The 17,049-nt window shown below is 39.7% G+C and overlaps 1 protein-coding gene across 1 annotated transcript in view; it reads right to left on the bottom strand.

Moving 5' to 3' along the window:
• diaph2 (diaphanous-related formin 2) overlaps positions 1–17,049 on the bottom strand; it is a gene marked incomplete at both ends in the record, with an annotated part of 346,857 nt that overhangs the window by 133,645 nt on the left and 196,163 nt on the right. The window contains 2 exons of the mRNA XM_079228942.1: positions 10,853–10,947; positions 16,799–16,900. Coding sequence (XP_079085068.1) covers positions 10,853–10,947; positions 16,799–16,900 — 197 coding nt within the window. The remainder of the gene's footprint in view (positions 1–10,852; positions 10,948–16,798; positions 16,901–17,049) is intronic.

Genomic DNA, 17,049 nt, shown 5'->3' with positions numbered 1-17,049 from the left:
ACAGTTTACAGCACTGCATGCTGTTAAAACAGCAGGTGCTAATGTGCTGCAAAGTGAAAATGTTTGAACATTCAGCACACAATGAATAGTAAGTGTGCACTATTCCACATATGGATCAAGAACACTTTCTGCTATAGGCGTTGACATTGTTGAAATGCGCTATACAAATACACTTGCCTTGACTTGTCTTATATGTTGTATATGTGTCTATTTATTATATATTGCCATATTAAGCCAAGTTATATTGTGCCCTCGTCGTGTGGAGAAGGACATATAACATCTACCACACCTAGTTTATGATCCGTGCCTTTTGAAATATAATTAGAGCACAGAGAACCGTATTCCACACCATGGACACATGTCAAAATGATAAAGGAAGCCAAGAGATCTGGAGATTTTGTCTTCGACACGTCAATCGATGAAGCTTTTCTCAGAGCAATAAAGGCTTTAATAAGGTGGGTTAAATAAAGGAGAAATCACCTGATGTCTGAGAGATGATCGGAGTAAACTGTGTTCCTCTCTACTAGGCTTAAGGGAGGTCTACAACAAAGACGAGAGAGGAGCCACGTCTGCCATGTGCTTGACAGATGTGATGTTCTCCTTTTAATTGATTTCCTCCTCAATGTTGGGAGAGAGAGAAACATGTGGCACCCTGCCCATGATTTGTGATGTGGAGTTACATGGGAGTGCCATCTCCCTGCCGTGACACCTCAGCAGGCTCCCTACCTGGCTCATGGCAAATCAGTGAAGACTTCAGTTTGAATCAATAACAAAACAATAGACAGACGAGGCGGCTTCTCAACATCCTACAAGCCTTAACTTCTGAAACCAACATTTGACAGTTTTAAAAAAGACGTGGAACTTCTTTCTTTTTCTTTTTTTTAAACTCAGTTTAAGAGCCAAAAGAAAAAAAAGTAACTTTGTACAGTAGTTTGTGGGTGTAGATAGCACCCATCTCAAACAAAAGGTTACTACCAGAGCACTTAAAAATGAATATGTGTCTGTGGAACAAAGGCTATCAAGTTGTGTTTTTGTTTACGAGAACGGGGACAGTTTTGACAGATAATGCTCAGCAAAATGAAGTGCAGCACCTTCCAAAATATTGGATTCCTCATCATAAATATTTCATTAATTTTACAACAAAATAAAAAATCAGTTTTATATGAAATGTTAAGTATTTGCAATCATTTTGCAGGTTATCTTCTAAAATGTTTAATGAATAGAAGTAGACGTTTTCCACATTTAACCTCAACATCAGAAGGAAGAAAAGAACAAACAACAACAACAACAACAACAAATGGCAAATTTTATCTAACAGGTAAATATGTGAAACAATGGCCATCAGTTAGGCTGTTGTAGTCTTATAGATTCTACACGCTGCCAAGCAGCACAACACCTCAAACCTCACTATGAGTAAAGCTACAGTGACATGTTGACAGGCAACACACTGAGTGTGGCAGATTCTAAAATCGCATTAAACCAAATGAGAAATGTAGTCTGGGAAAGAAAGACACAGACGCGGTGAGAGGGAGGAAAAAAAGGTTGAGCGAGAGATATAGAGAGGGGAGGGATTAATTTGAGGGTTGGGGCTGGAAATCCTGACAGACTATCTATGACATTAAATGTGTCTTTTTGAAGGAAGTACGGAGGATTTTCTTTTTTTTATGTGCATACCTGAGCACCTACTTGGATTGTGCAGGTGTGAAGCAGGATTAAGAGAGAAATTAACCCAGCAAATAGAGGGGTTTACATGAAGAAAGAAAAGACACAAACACAGAGATGGAAGTTGGTGAAGAAAGAGAGAGACAGAAAATAGTAAGACAGGGAGAAAAGAAACAAGAGAACATTTAAAATAAAGACAAAATATTTTTGAAAGCGTGTTCCACTCTAACTTGAATCTATTGCGAGCCCTCAGGACTCAGAGATGAATTGAATATATTAACTGCAAGAGGAAAATGCTTCAAAATGTGAATACATATATGCTCATTTAATGATATCAACTTTGACAAAACTGTTTTGCTTAATACATGAAGACAAGTTTGAAAGGTGGAAAAAAAGGGAATGAACTCCACCGCACTGCATTGAAATCATCTCTCATTTGGGATTCTTCTTCTTCGACAATGTCTCATACAGTCATCCTTATGCAGTGCTGGTATATGATGAGACTGTCAATCAAATAAGAAGAGAGCGAGCATGCAAAACAGTAATAGAAATTAATTTGTTTGTGGAATGTGCTGTATGTGAGCATCTCTGTGAGTGATGTGCCATCTGTCACAGAAACAAAGACGCTGAATTGGAGAGTAAAAACAGAAATCAAATTTTACTCGGTTAAGATAACACAGAACCCAGTGTGCCTGAGGAGAAGCTGCATGTACTCAACCTAATCAAAATGTTACTGCTGTGCTGTATCGGGCATGAACTTATCTTTAAGTATGCATGTGTGTGTGTGTGTGTGTGTGTGTGTGTGTGTGTGTGTGTGTGTGTGTGTGTGTGTGTGTGTGTGTGTGTGTGTGTGTGTGTGTGTGTGTGTGAGTGTGTGAGAGCTTTTAATCAATATTCAACCTGAGGACAGAGTGCCCGGCCTGGACCCTGTAGCTGCAGATCTGCACGCTGATGATGATCGTTGAACAGTACACGTAGCACCTGAGGTCCTGGCCATCAATTTATAAGACCCATTTGATATTGTAACAAGCCGTAACAAGCCGTGCCAAGCCGCGCCTCTCGTTCCCCTGCCTTTACTTTGTTTATTCAATACTTCTCCTCCTTCTCTGTCTTATTTTTCCAGCCCTAATCAGCATAATGTATTTCACATTTCATTGTTAAATTAGCATTTGATGCCGAAGACAGTTATGTGCTGTGTGCCAAAATAAACCACAATTAAGCCCAAGGGGGATCCCGTTTCTCCTGCTTAAACTCTAATCCAACAGGCGCTCTGCACAGCCATACTTATCACCTTGCCCCACATGTGCACTTTTACACCATGCAAATGATGCCCGACAATGTGCCAGGCTGCTAAAATCACCTGTTGTTACAGCGGAGAACAAAGGCTGGCATGGGCACTGCCAGACCCGGCAGCCAATGAGCTAGCACGTGAAATGATGGGCTCATGCATACAGATGAGCTTCGTGGTGATCTGTGTGATTGACAAGAGGGATAAACAATAATAACAAGCATGGCTAGTACGAAAGACTCCTGTGAGACCTGGCGGAAAGGTTGTTGCCATGGTGAGGTGAAGAGAAGTACTGCAAAGCCGAAAACTGACAACGCTGATGTTTACTGTGTGACAGCCACGTCAGTGTGCATACATTTGCATGTGACAAAATAAGTAATTTGATACAATTAAAAAATAAAGGGATGAATATATAATTAGAGAATATCCATTTATGATATGAGACTAGATATTGTCTTAGATTTTAAATATCCTCAGATGGAGTAAGTGATAATTTAACATGCAAATATTTTGTGTAAGCAATATCGATGTGGAGGTATGGTAAATTATATTGTGATATAGTATTTTTTGCCATATTGCCCTGCCATACATACTGTTAGTTCATACTGAAATACAAAAGTCACAGCAGAATTCCATTTTTGGGGAAAATATGTTGAAATGTTTTATGTTGAAAGTCGAATGTTGGTACGGGGTCAACCCCCTTAGAAACTATATTTTATCAGCCACATAACCATATATTCAATAAATGTAATTCATATTATTGTGCATACCAAAACTGTACATTTGACATGAATTCCGCGGCTGTGGCTCAGTGGTTAGCATGCCCGTCTTTCAATCAGAGGATCGGTGGTTCGAGCCCTGGCTCTGCTAGTCCATGTGTCCTTGAGCAAGACACTTAACCCCTATTTGCTCCCCGTTGCTGTGTCCACGGTGTATAGAGCAAAAATGTAAGTCGCTTTGGATAAAAGCGTCAGCTAAATTAAATGTAATGTCACTCAACAAGTGCACACAGAGCAAGATAGGGGCCAACGGGATGCAGAAAAATAACATACAGACAAGTAGGTGAGTTCTTCCATGTATCTCATCACTACACTTAAAATAGGAAACTCAAAGGTCATGGAGATAAAAAAAAGTGGTAACAGGTGTTCTGCCGCATCAATATATTATTACATATGTTAAAATAAGACTATATAAATATGCAACATGCTGTGACACTTATTCCTGTTCAACTATATTATTTTTCCAGCGTTGCAACGGTTTGATTTTGACATATACTGTATATCCATGCTAAATTAGGATTTGCAAACATTGGTTTAACATGTGCAATGTTCTACTGCTCATCTTAAATCATAAACTGAATATAAATGTTTCCCACTGTTTACTTAAAAACCCTGGAATGTCAACCAAGAGAGCTCACTATGATTTGCACACTTTGATATTAGTGCATTTGCACACAGAATAGGGCACTGCTAATTACAAATGAATAGCGGCGGTGCGGTATTAGTCATTAGCCTTTCCTTTTGAAAAGGAGATGGGGTAATATAAAATACACTGGCAGACATTAAACATTAAGAAGCCACTTTGATATTCCACAAAACAAGCCCCCAGGGCCATATCATCCACTGACTAGAGTTAGCTTACCACACACACCAAAAACTGGGCGTGCTTAAACATTTAGTGATGACTCCCTCATTTCAAGCAGCTAGATCACATAACATATTCTGGGTACGGGTTGGGCTCTGCAGCAGTCTTGCTCTGACTGTTCATTCAAAATACATTTTCAGTCTGTGGTGTGTTAATTCACTAAATTCATATCTTTCTCTTTCTTTAGCGACATAGGAAGGTCACCTTTGGTCTGTGGGCCTACATTTGTGCTGTGCCTGTATATCCATGAAACACATGCCAAGCACTAGAAGATAACTGACTCAAGAGTTACAATTCCAAATATATGAATAGTTGATATATTACTGAACCCACACCCACTTGCATGGCAGCCTTTCTGTCTGTAAAATAGATAAAGCAATAAGTGCACTAGAAAAACCTGTTCCAAAAAAACGGATAAACCTGAAGGCATGTGCTGGATGTGGGTCATTTTAAATCAAGTTATGTACCTGTTGCAGCACAAGTCTGAATTTGAATTACTTTACTGCTGATATTTTAATGTAACTTTTGAACTTCATTGTCCGACTTAAGTTGCCAACAATATAAACTTTCTGATCGTGCTTGTATATGTATGTATGTACATATGTAATATATAAATACGCACAAGTGCACAAGGAGCCCTGGCCTGCTTTTGTATGATGGAGGTAGAAAAGCTGATTAGACCTTAAAAAAAGCTTATATTTGCCTTGGGGCATTACAAGAGGGTATGCATTTACTGTATGAAATAAAATAAAAAATGTAAACTGTAATTTCATTGTAATATCTCCCAAGATGAGCCAATTAAGCAACTAGGGAATGCAAGGTAGTCCAGTAGAATAATTGCACATGAACAACAACATAAGAAAGACAAAAAGAGGAAGCTTGGAGAGCTCGGAGAGGACATTTGCTAAGCATTAATCTAAATTCCTGGAGACCAAGACCACTTAATCCCTCCTACTGTAAGTAAGACATCTTCCTAACGGCGCCTCTGGACTCAGTTGCTCTCAGAGACTGTGTAATACAACAATAACAACATTGTCAGCCACTTGAACTTATTTAATTAATTTCCAGAGACCATTGCCACAACAGAAAAAAATAAGTATATAAGTAAATATACGGCCTAATATATGACTAAACAATCCTAAGTAATGGCACTACAATGACAAAATAATACAAGTAATATGGTTATTGAATAAATGTGTTAAGACAACGCTACAATTATTTATGCTCATCACATCATAGCTACCTTGCCAGTTAAACATTATGGGCAACCCCCTGCACGTGTACCAGTTGAATACACCATAAACTATTCAAGTCTACGAGTGCTTACTAATAACCTGGCCATTGTTTGGCCTGCTTGTGTTCAGCTGGCAGGAACTGAAATGCAGCATGGGACCAAAGACAATTAGTATGCCACTAATGCCTTCTACCTGGGGCAACTCGGCTTTTGGCCATTTTGGAGAAATTAAAATGCCAAAGGAGCGCAAACTCAAGTCAAGGACAGCAGAGTCAAAGGAATGGCCACATCATGATGTAAACAATGTGAGTGAGGTATATACAGAAAGATTACATGGGGCGATGGACGTTATGTATTGCCAGATCAAATGCAAACACAATGCAACCGGGTACCTGCAGCTGAAGAGCATGTGTCTGACTCTTTCCCACACGAACAAGGTCCACAGAACCTTCCTTTGTAGCTTCTGTTGCCAGCTAACAATAGCAATGAATAGCTTTATCAGTCTGTCAGCCCGTTAAAAGCAGACCTTTGCCAAGCTTTCTGAGGCTCAATCTGTTTTCATTGAGCCAACGTTCATTATTGTCTTTCATTGTCCTCTTCGTTTCATTGTTCTACAAGGTATGGTAGTGGGGTGGCTCCAATGCCTTTTTAAATTTGATAAAGCTGACCTGAAATACAAAAGCGCCCTTTGTCCAACAGCACTATGCATATTGGAGGCAAATGAGATGTAGAGAGAAATAATACGAGAGAGATTGCATGGACCTGACATGCATGTATTGGTTGAATGATAAATGACAAAACTCAGCAGGGACTCCAAGACAGAGGGCATAACTGACAGTGTCTATCCATATGCATTCGCTGTATGTATGTTTGTACACTAGTCACATGGGGATGAAAATAACTGTGGATTCATGCAAGGATTTATATGGAGTCTGGATGAATGGTGAGACCCATGACTGTCTGCCAGCATTCAGGGATGTGTACATCATCTCTGAGGCGTTGATGGGCCCTAATGCAGAATAAGGAGAGCCAATCAACTCCTATATATCCACTATGCCAGGGTGACACATTGTAGGGGTACTTTTAAGGCCAGCACACTGCCACATTCTGCTGACAAATCATTACATTAGACCTGTCGACAGAGAAGGAAGATAATATGATTGAGTTGCAGAGTTTTAGATACATTATGAACACCTCTTGCTTCCTTCTATTTTCACTAGTCCCTTCATTTATCAATTACCCGCTTGCTTGTCATTCCTTTTTGCAAAATAATGCAAAAGGAGATATTTTTTTTGTTTTATTTTGCTCATATTTTTAAAGTGCTATATGGTCAGTTAAAACACAGTCATTTTTTATCAGAGCTCCTCATTAGAGTACATGAATACGGAAGAGCCTTTTGGAGCTGTCAGATACAATACAGAAGCACTTTTTCAAGGTTGGAGTGTTCATTATCACCAAACACTTTGCATAAACTACACATACAGATACAAATGCTCAGTCAATAAGAGAAAAGGATATCAAACCATCAACGTGTTTACCACCTCTGTTATAAAATATGAGTAATGATAATTAACTACTGATAGCGGTGCATGCGTCAATAAAGGTTGCAGTAGTAGGTGAATCAGAAACTACTCTGCATTGTGACATTTGCCATCAAATTGGCTGCGTCCCAGTAATAAGCCACTTTTGTTTGGCGAAGCCTATTTCATATGTTCCAATTGTTCAACACAAAAGCAACAGGTGGCACCTAGCTATCAAAGCTCTGACAAAGTAGCTTTCAACTACAAGAACACACAAATTAAGTAGTTCAGCAATGGCTGATCAAAGGCAATATAGGTTTCATCTTTCATATACCCTTGATTCCAACAACTTTAGTTCCTTCTTTCTTGCACCATTCAACTCCATGCATTTCAGGCCCAGTCCTTCTAACATTAGCAAGATGGTAAATGCATTTCCTCTTTGTATTGCCCAAGCCATTCAGATGCATCTTCCTACTCAGTATGTGTGTGCAGTTGTCCATGTGGATAAATGGTGATTGGCGTGTGGCTGAGAGTGGGTGGTGTAGAGCGATTAATCAGCATAATGAGTGTAGATGAGCCCAGTGCAGATGGAGCCCACACTCAGGACTGTGTCAACCAGCAGGAAGTCTCTTTGCTCCCCTTCGGTGCGTCCGTATTGCTCTAACTGAATTTCTTAGGCCTGTGTCTCTGACTTCCTTGTTTAATTTGTGAGCTCATTTTTGCATGATTTCAGCCTATAATCATCTCATTCTTATTTCACCAGGGAGTTGTCCAAGTATACAATATGTGACCTTTTCATATGAATATAAATCTAAACCTTTTCTTGCCAAATGGTACCTGAAAATATTGTGTACTTTGACAATAAAAATGTCCACGCTCTTGTTAAAACAGCATATTGTGCAGTCAGACGAACACAAATACAAGGACGTAGCTTTCAGCTTTTCTTCATATGAAGCAAAAGCCAGCCTGGCAACAGTGTGGCAGACAAATACAGTATTATGCACTAGTGGACATATTGACAGTTTGCCAAGGCCTACTGCTCCTAGCATCACATGAATACATTTAAAAACACTACAGTACGCATGACATAATGGAAGAATCCAGTCTAAAGTATTCAAATGAGCTCAACACTGTTCAGACACATATTCAATATAATTCAAATTAAGTATTAAACCCCTTGAAATAAACAATTACTATTTTGTTTTGATCCAAATACAACTAATGTAGCACATATAAATTATATATGCTTTGCTTTCATGACTCCAGTTAAAACTCTAGGTACGTTAACACAATATTAATTATAACATTAAAACCAACAATATGACATTTTTTACCTGTAAAACATTTAGTTATTACCGGGTTAAGAGCAAAACTAAAAGGAGAAATATGCTTACCTTCATATATGTACAGTATCTCTTTATGTTTTAATTTTAAGTGATCAACTCACATTGAATACTCCAACACAATAGGTCAAAATAATAATAATTAAAAAAAAATGGGATTAGAGCTTCAATCTGTAACATTAAGTAGTATTGTTGTACATAAAATACCAAAACCAAATGGAGAAACAATATGTTGTTAACTTAACAACATTAGCTAACACTACACATAAAGGAGGGGACATGGTATACTGTTGGTATAAAATGTATATCATAATCATACTAACATTACTTCTACATACTACTATTACTGCTACTAATAATACTAATGATAATACATATTTTAGAGTGTTGTCATTGTCCAGTCCAATCTTTAATCTGTTTTCAGCTTCATTATCTGGCCAGCAGCGACACACTTGCCAGATGTGTGCTCCTTCTGCACCAATAAGTTAACTCAGTTGGTCCTCCCACCTCCCTCGAGACCCTGTGACATTCGCTTGGTTCCCAGATGCTTATGCTGACTCACACTTGTTTTTTGTTGAGCCCTCTTTTTTTTTACCAGCCTCATTGTCCTGCTACACATTTATTAAAAAGGGAAATTGAAGACGTAATTGGCACACTGGCAACCCTAATACAAAGGTGGTTGCATGTGGATAGAAAACAACACAAAAACAATTGTTGTCACTTATCCCTGGCCACCTGCCATATCCCCAACATCATTGATTCAAATGGGTTTTTGTTATACAATAAACAAAAGGAAATTTAAGGTTACAGCGGATGCCTGTAGCAAGGTAACTCCATCACGAAAATGATCCGAGAATGGATGGAGTAGCTTTTTTTGTTGTTTGTATTTGTCTTATGTCTATTTGTGCTTTTTAAGTGCTGAATTTTGGTAGTACTGAAACCAGCTTACTGTCGGTAGCTTGGTCAGTCAGTTTAATGTTAGATGGTGGACTGATTGGCTGCAACCAGACTACATATGTGCAACGAGGCCCTGGTGGTGATCTGTTGGGGACACAGCTGTCTACACTATTTCTATTTTGCTTCGGAAAGGCTGAAGGTGGGAAAAGGTCAACACCTTAACTTCCTTTCCCCCTCACAAAGCAGAGAGGGGTCTGCCATCTCATAACATACACTCTGTACTTCCTGCCAGATTTATAGCCAATTAAAGGTTATCAGAGCTCAAAATAATAGTCCTGCAGGGTAGCTCTCTAGATAGGCCGAATCTAAATATATATTGCCTCACCACCTTTTAAAGGTTTCTGGGATCCAATCAGGGAGGTAGCAGACAAGCTCCTGTGCAAGTGTTGGTTTAAAAGCCAGGTAGGAAAGGACATTTACTGTATATCAATACAAAGGTAATGTATGTATCTACTGGTTGGTAAGATAGGAAAGACCACTGAACTTAAGCTTGAAAGCTGTACTTCAATGATGCCCACTGCTAGCTGTGGGAAAACAACAATTATTGGACACAAAGTGTTTCACTGCTATTAGTATATTGAAATGAAATCTTCCATTTGCAGCTCACTCTTGAAATGTACACCTCCTACTATTGAAATAAAACAAACAAAAGACAACAGCACTGCATTGGTGCTTATCACAAAGACAATGCAGCTCATATTATTGCTATTGAGGCTCATGCTCTCAAGTGGTGCGTCTCGACCTCCGATGCACCCGTCCTGCTTTCAATTAATGCTTTCTGAGACAAGAAAAACAGAAATAAAATGGGAGCAAAAACAAGTAGCCTTTAGGAAGCTCATCAATTATGGTCTAAGACAAAGGCAAGAGGAAAGGAGGGTGGAATTGCGAGGACTTTGCCAAGCCTTGTCCTTCATCATCCATTATAAGAGGATGAATGGGGGGTCTCTATGGTCTGCATGAGAATGGCGTAAAAGATTTGTGCCAAACACGGACCATAGCTGGTATAAAATGGGGTCGCAAAACAAGTCGCTAGACACTGAAATAAAAATAAAAAATCTTTTCACATGAACGCGCATAGAAAGTCTCTGTCACTTGCTGCCACACAAGTGCCACATTTTTCAGAGGGTAAAAATAAGTGTGTCTGTGTGTTTGTGTGTGTGCCTGTGCAAAAAGACTAACACACCACACTGAACATCAGTCTTACCTGGATGAGTGATTCGCTCAGTCTATCCTCGTCCACCTGCAGCACAATGTCCCGGATCTCTTCATAAGGCAGGCGGAACGAGCCCAAGAAAATTGCTGTTGTGATGGAGAGAGAAGAGAGTCATTTCCTCCCCCTTTTTTTGTATTAGACCGCGGGGTTCAAATAGACATTTCAGCACTCATTGCTCCTCAGACAAAATGACCACAGACCTAACTTGTCACTTGGAAAAACAAATACACTTTCTGGCCCTCAACAGGATAGTTTGTGTCACCCTGACAAAAATTGGGAAGGAAGGAAAACATTTGAATTAACCAGGAACAGAGAAAGGTGCGAAAGTCATACGACATACAAAGTCATAAAACGTGAAACAATAATGATAACATTGTTAATAGTTAATAACAGTAAGTAAGTTGTAGTAGCAGTAATGGTGTCATCTGGGAGGCGAACATGGCTCTGTTGAATACAAAGAAGTAGACAGAATCTGCCTCAGGGGACAGCCTAGTGGGTGTTTCCCTCTCCAGGTGGGGTGCCTACAGTGGAAACTGGAGCTGATGGTGTATCCAGGTGGAGGTTTGGTAATGAGTTGGAGGAGACTCACTCAACAGCTGCTATTCTGCTGCTGCAGTGGGACCCGATGTCTGTATTTGACGCGCAGCAAACGGAGACGTAGAGCATCTTTTTTTGTCACAGTATGACTATGTATTACACCATTAATATTTACTGCATTTACTGAGTGCATTAGTCATGGCAAACCTCGACTATTGCTTTTGATGTGAGGTATAATACACAGGTGTATTTACTTAACATTAACATTCATGGCTTCATTGTGTCAGGTTTCTTGTGGCTCAGAACTGAAGAGGAAGTAGCTCTAGAAATACATGTTTTTCTTTTTCTGTTAGTAATCTATATGTATGTATTTTCCCCCTCATTAGCGTGACGTTTTCATGATTGGGATCTATTTTTCATCAAATGGATCGTGTCATCCTGGTTTGCTGTCTAAATGTTATACATTTATTAGTGTCACTTCAATATGTGCTATATCCTCCCCATATGAAACCAACAGCTGGATACAATGTTCTCTTGGGGGAGGGTTGTCAAAAGTAATCCTGGGATATATTGTAAATTACAAACTGAAGTAGATACAGACGGGAGAGAAGAGGCAGGTAGAGAGTTACAGGCTGAACATTCTACTTTCGCTGCCATCTCCAGTAGCAGTTGGATCTTAACTTGCTCCAAGCTCTGTCAGTGATGGGTGTGGTCACCCTGCACCTGCCTGGTCCTGGCTGCATGCTAACCTAACTTTGCCATGATAAGCAAAGGGGTGCAGGTGGGGGTTTGTTTCTGCAGTATTGGTGCACACTTTGGCAGCAAACTGCACCTGTGCATCTACCCGCCAAGATTGCATCTCAAATGTTGCTTTGGTGCGATATAGTTTTTGGAGGAGCATGAGAAGGGTAGTTAATAGTAGTGGTGTCTTTGGTTAGAGAGGCATCATACTTGTTTTGCTCGTCTGCACACAAGCTGTGTGATGCGGAGGTTCTCCACAGTTGCAGCTCAGAGATGTTTCACAAGTTGAGGATTAGTGGGATACCTACTATTTCTGTAAAGGAAATTGTTTAATAAGCAAAACACAATCAACTAGAGTTCACATTAGTTGTAGAAGCTGGTTTGGGAAGTCACTGTGCTTGAGATACGTAAGAGAACAGTGTGCACTTTTAGAAATAATCTGCAATATATGCCGAGCCTGAGTGCACACATATACTGTAGACTTGTGAGTAGCCATGTGAGTAGCCATATTGTTTTTATATCAAAACAACCACATTTTAACAAAAAGAACACACACTAGTTTAACAAAAATATTTGTATTATATTCATTTAAATTTCCTCTAGATTGAAGTTAACATAATCTAAGCAAATGTGTGTCAAACTGAAAAGAATATGAAGTACACTTTTATAATGGCTCATACTCCTCCAGTTACTTCATTAAGTTAACTTCTAAGTATATCGCAGGGTTTACTTCTGGCCAAAGATATCCTTTTCTGAACTCACTGATTTAATTATTTTAAACATTTCAAGCGAGCAGTATGTTAATGCAATCATTGCCTATTAAAGATTGCAGAAAGATAAATGTGTATAACCTCTAACATACAAAAATGTCCAATCTGGCTTCTGCTTCTGTTTTCGCAACGGAACTTCTCAAGAAATTGTTTCCATATTGCTTATTATTTTTAATTAAATTTTTTTAGATATCATTTATTTAATTCAAATTTAAAAAACAGAATGGTAGTCGATAATTACATTTTACAAACTCACCTGGCAAACAATGACAAACATAACATAAGGGACATTGCACAGGTGAGCGCCCACATACAATACAATTACAGCTAAGGTAGTGGCTGTATAAAAATGTAACGTTTGTAGGTTTCCTTATACTCCTCAAATGGCATGTTCCTGATTGCGATTGTTCTTAATTGGTAGGTCTGCATTCAATATAGTAAGCCATTCTGCTTTAACTGTACAATTGAAAAATTGGTTGTCATTAAGAACTGGGGTAGTTGCTGTGCCCAGCTCTATGCTCTCTTTAAGTGTGGATCAAATAATGTAATGTGGAACTTGTTTTTTCTTTCAGGTTTTAAGTACTTGATGTTAGAATTTTTCACCTACTTAATAAAGAATCAAGATATTTTCATTTGACTCAGTACCGTTCACTCACAACTGGATGGATGATTCACTAATATAAAGAAAACTGTCCACATTTGTGGTCTGTTTGTCTTCAACCTTTGCAAAGTGGGTACGGGGTAATGCAACCATCCCTGAAGTAAAATACTAGTCCAAATGTATTGATTTTGTTCACTGCAATAAGTATTCTATGCAGCTTTCTCATCTCATTTCGACAGCTACAATAATCTATCTACACGGCTTAGCCATGTGTCAACTCAACTGAAGCTCTTTGTAAAAGCTGCAAGTGGTTATTATTATACCAGAATACATAAACTGCACCTTCAATATCAACACACATCAAAATTAAAAAGGGAGCTGAGAGGGTTATGTGTACAGAATGAACAATGTAACGAGTTACTGCACATTCAATGAATATGACAGACTAGTTGTGTAGGACCACATGCCTTCCGCCCATTGCCATTCTGGAGGTGGGATTTTCTACACCTATCTTTGCTTCCTGCCAAATTTGAAGCCCATCTGCTAAGGCTGTAATCAAAGAAGATAGTGACACCTATCAACATTGTCACAGCCGTACACAAGTGCAATGACACGTGTACACTAGAACACCCACACTCACACAAGCAAACACACATGCAGATGCTACTATGCGTCATACCCACATGCCCCTTCCTGACATCAGACCCCAATATCTGGCCTCTCTTCATGGAAGAATTTGCAGGAATTTGAACCCATTGCATAACAGCAGCAAACAGGAATGGAATGGTTTGGGAGGCTCATATACTACATGTTTCTGTGATGTAGATTCATCCCTCAGCTTATTTTGATATTCTACTTTGCTTCCAGTCCCCTTCAACCGTGAACAGGAATTTATCCACCGAAAAAAATACTCATCCCAGTCTACAATGTATGCCATTCATAGTATTTGGTCACGTGACTGGTGCAGCGAACTAAAAGGAAAAACAATGGTCCGACATCACCACTAACACTGGGAACTCCATGGAGCTACCGCACAAGCCTGTCGGATTGTTATCATTTGATCATTAGATCACCTCTCAAAAAAGAAACAAATAAAATACATAAACAAACTGCAAGCCTTAGGCATGAGTGACCCACATACAGCATTCGCTGCTGTATTTCAATCATTATAAACAGGTAAGTCCCTGCCTGAGCAGTACTTTGTCGATGGTTATATCATTTGGAGAATCCATCCCTTATACTGCTCCCGAGATGAAAGCGTACAAAAGTACAGACAGTTACCAGTATTTTCGATCTAAATGAACCAATAATGCTGTTCAGGAGGTATAGCACAATACATGCTTCATTGTCATAGCGGAGATATGTGCTAATTGGCTACCTGCCATTGGTTGCACACATCTTGTGCGCGAGGAAACAGTGTGCAGAGCCCGCATATTCTCACATCTAAAAAGTAAATCAAAGATTTTTTTCAACAAAACCACAGTTGGTGGTTGTTGGAACAATGGAAAGACTCCATATTAATGTGTTTTAGCTTGTTTCTGCCGAGTGAATGCACATTTATAAATTATAAGTAATATCCAAATTACGTATTCTTTATTGGCTTACGATTTACATTTTTGGAGTGTTCATTTCGTGCCGTGAATATTTGATCCATTGTCCAGTTAACTACACTCCTAAATGATGCACTATTGGCTGGTCTAGTTTGGGTCGCTGGAGAAGGATGAATTAGTGTGATTTGCTTTGCAAGGCAGGTTTAAAAGAAGTGTGCTTGTTTGGGACAGTGGTACGACTAATCGCACAAATCCACAATCTCCTCCTCTCTGAGTTTTTCGCTCTGAGCTGGGATTCTGTAGAAACACAGCCTGGGCTTGTCTCCTCTTTGGTTTGTGCATCAAATTGAACAACAAATATCTGTCATTCTGCCTAACAGTGTGGTAAAAGCTGAGCTGTCGTTGGCGGGCAGTGGAAGGCGGCTTTGTTATGCCCTCCAAGCAGTGGCGGTTCTACATGTAATTACGCCCCGGGCGAGACCCCCCTCCGAGTATATAAATATTGTCTGACACAAAACCGGTCCGTGGCTCAAAAAAGGTTGGGTACCACTGCATTAGAGTACGGCTCCATAGCCCACAGTGGATCCCCCCGCGCGCCCACCCACCCACGACCCGCAGCCGGCACCCCGCGCGCCCCCGCCAAACAGTGACGTGATATACATTGGAAAACCGCTTCACGGCCCAGATGATTTTTTGTTTTGTTTTAAGTGGACGTGCCGCCCCCCACGTGTCATGAAAAAGTGCCGCCCCAGGCGGCTGCCCGAGTCGCCCGTGCCCAAAACCGCCCCTGCCTCTAAGGGGCGTTCCCATACAACCGTGACATCACGTGAAAACTATGAATTGCATAGTTTCTACTCGTCCTTTAAAGAAGAAAGGGAAGAAAAACATGGAAAAGCAATGAGGGGGGATAAGGGTTGCAAGGAGGGTGACCTGTAATCTTAGCATATAACATGCATATTTCATAAGGTGTTAGTATTCAGCATTGTATCTCTGAGGTAAATGATGCCGAGGCTGCAGATGAAATCCCAAAGAGTTGGGGAAACAATGAGAAATGCTCTACCCACCAATCAAAACAAGGCTGCCAGCAGCCAGTCAATTTTTTTGTGTAATGAATTCATACACACATTTCATGGATTTGGGATCAAGGAGGTTCTCAAGGAAGAGAGAAGGTGCATGGGTTGAGCTGGTAGTGAAAGTCGAAGGCAGCATATTTTTGCAGATAATTTGCATCGAACCTGAAATGATCCCTAACCGAAAAACAGTTACATACACCAGAACAAAAAAAAGGAACACTTAGAAGGTGAGGTACAAACTGTGCACTATTATCAACTGCACATTTAGTCCACTTAAGCTCCTGAGGGTTCAAAACACCTACAGGTAGCATTAGTGCTCAGTCCTAGTAGAAATTTCCTTTACACACGATTACAGACAGGGAACTTGGACACAAGCTGTATGTACTTGTGGTGACCGCTAAACAACTGTCAAGAAAACATTTCCCCAATGGGCTTAATAAAACACTCTCACTATAGGGGGCTTTCTACTGTTTGTGTCCCACAAATAGCTTTGTTGCATTGTTCATGGGGGTATGAAAAGGCCCAGGCTGTCATGGAAATAACACTGACATTTCTGACATGAAAGGTGATGGTTAAAAAATAAAGTACTTCATGAACTAATGGTGTTCAACCTGTTGTCACTGGCTGTAAACAGTCTATAAAAAAAAACATAATTGTATACTTACAAAGATTCTGTGCCGTTTTGGAATCTAGGATACGAAGCTCCTTTGCCTTTTTCTTGAATTGTTGCATTCTGTCATCAGTCTCGTCTTTTACATCTTTTTTCACTGCAGAAAAAGAACACAAAAGAACACTTTCATTACTACATGAACATTTTGAAAAATGATATGCAATGCAAGAAGACTGTACATCACACTTTAGACACCATGTTACACTGACAGCTTTCGGCACTGTAGAAAAGCAACAATAAAATGAT

Source organism: Taurulus bubalis, assembly GCF_910589615.1.
Source record: "Taurulus bubalis genome assembly, chromosome: 13".
NCBI classification, from domain to species: Eukaryota; Metazoa; Chordata; class Actinopteri; order Perciformes; family Cottidae; genus Taurulus; species Taurulus bubalis.
The sequence above is the reverse complement of the archived record's forward strand: the minus strand, read 5'-3'. Positions and strand labels throughout refer to the sequence as shown.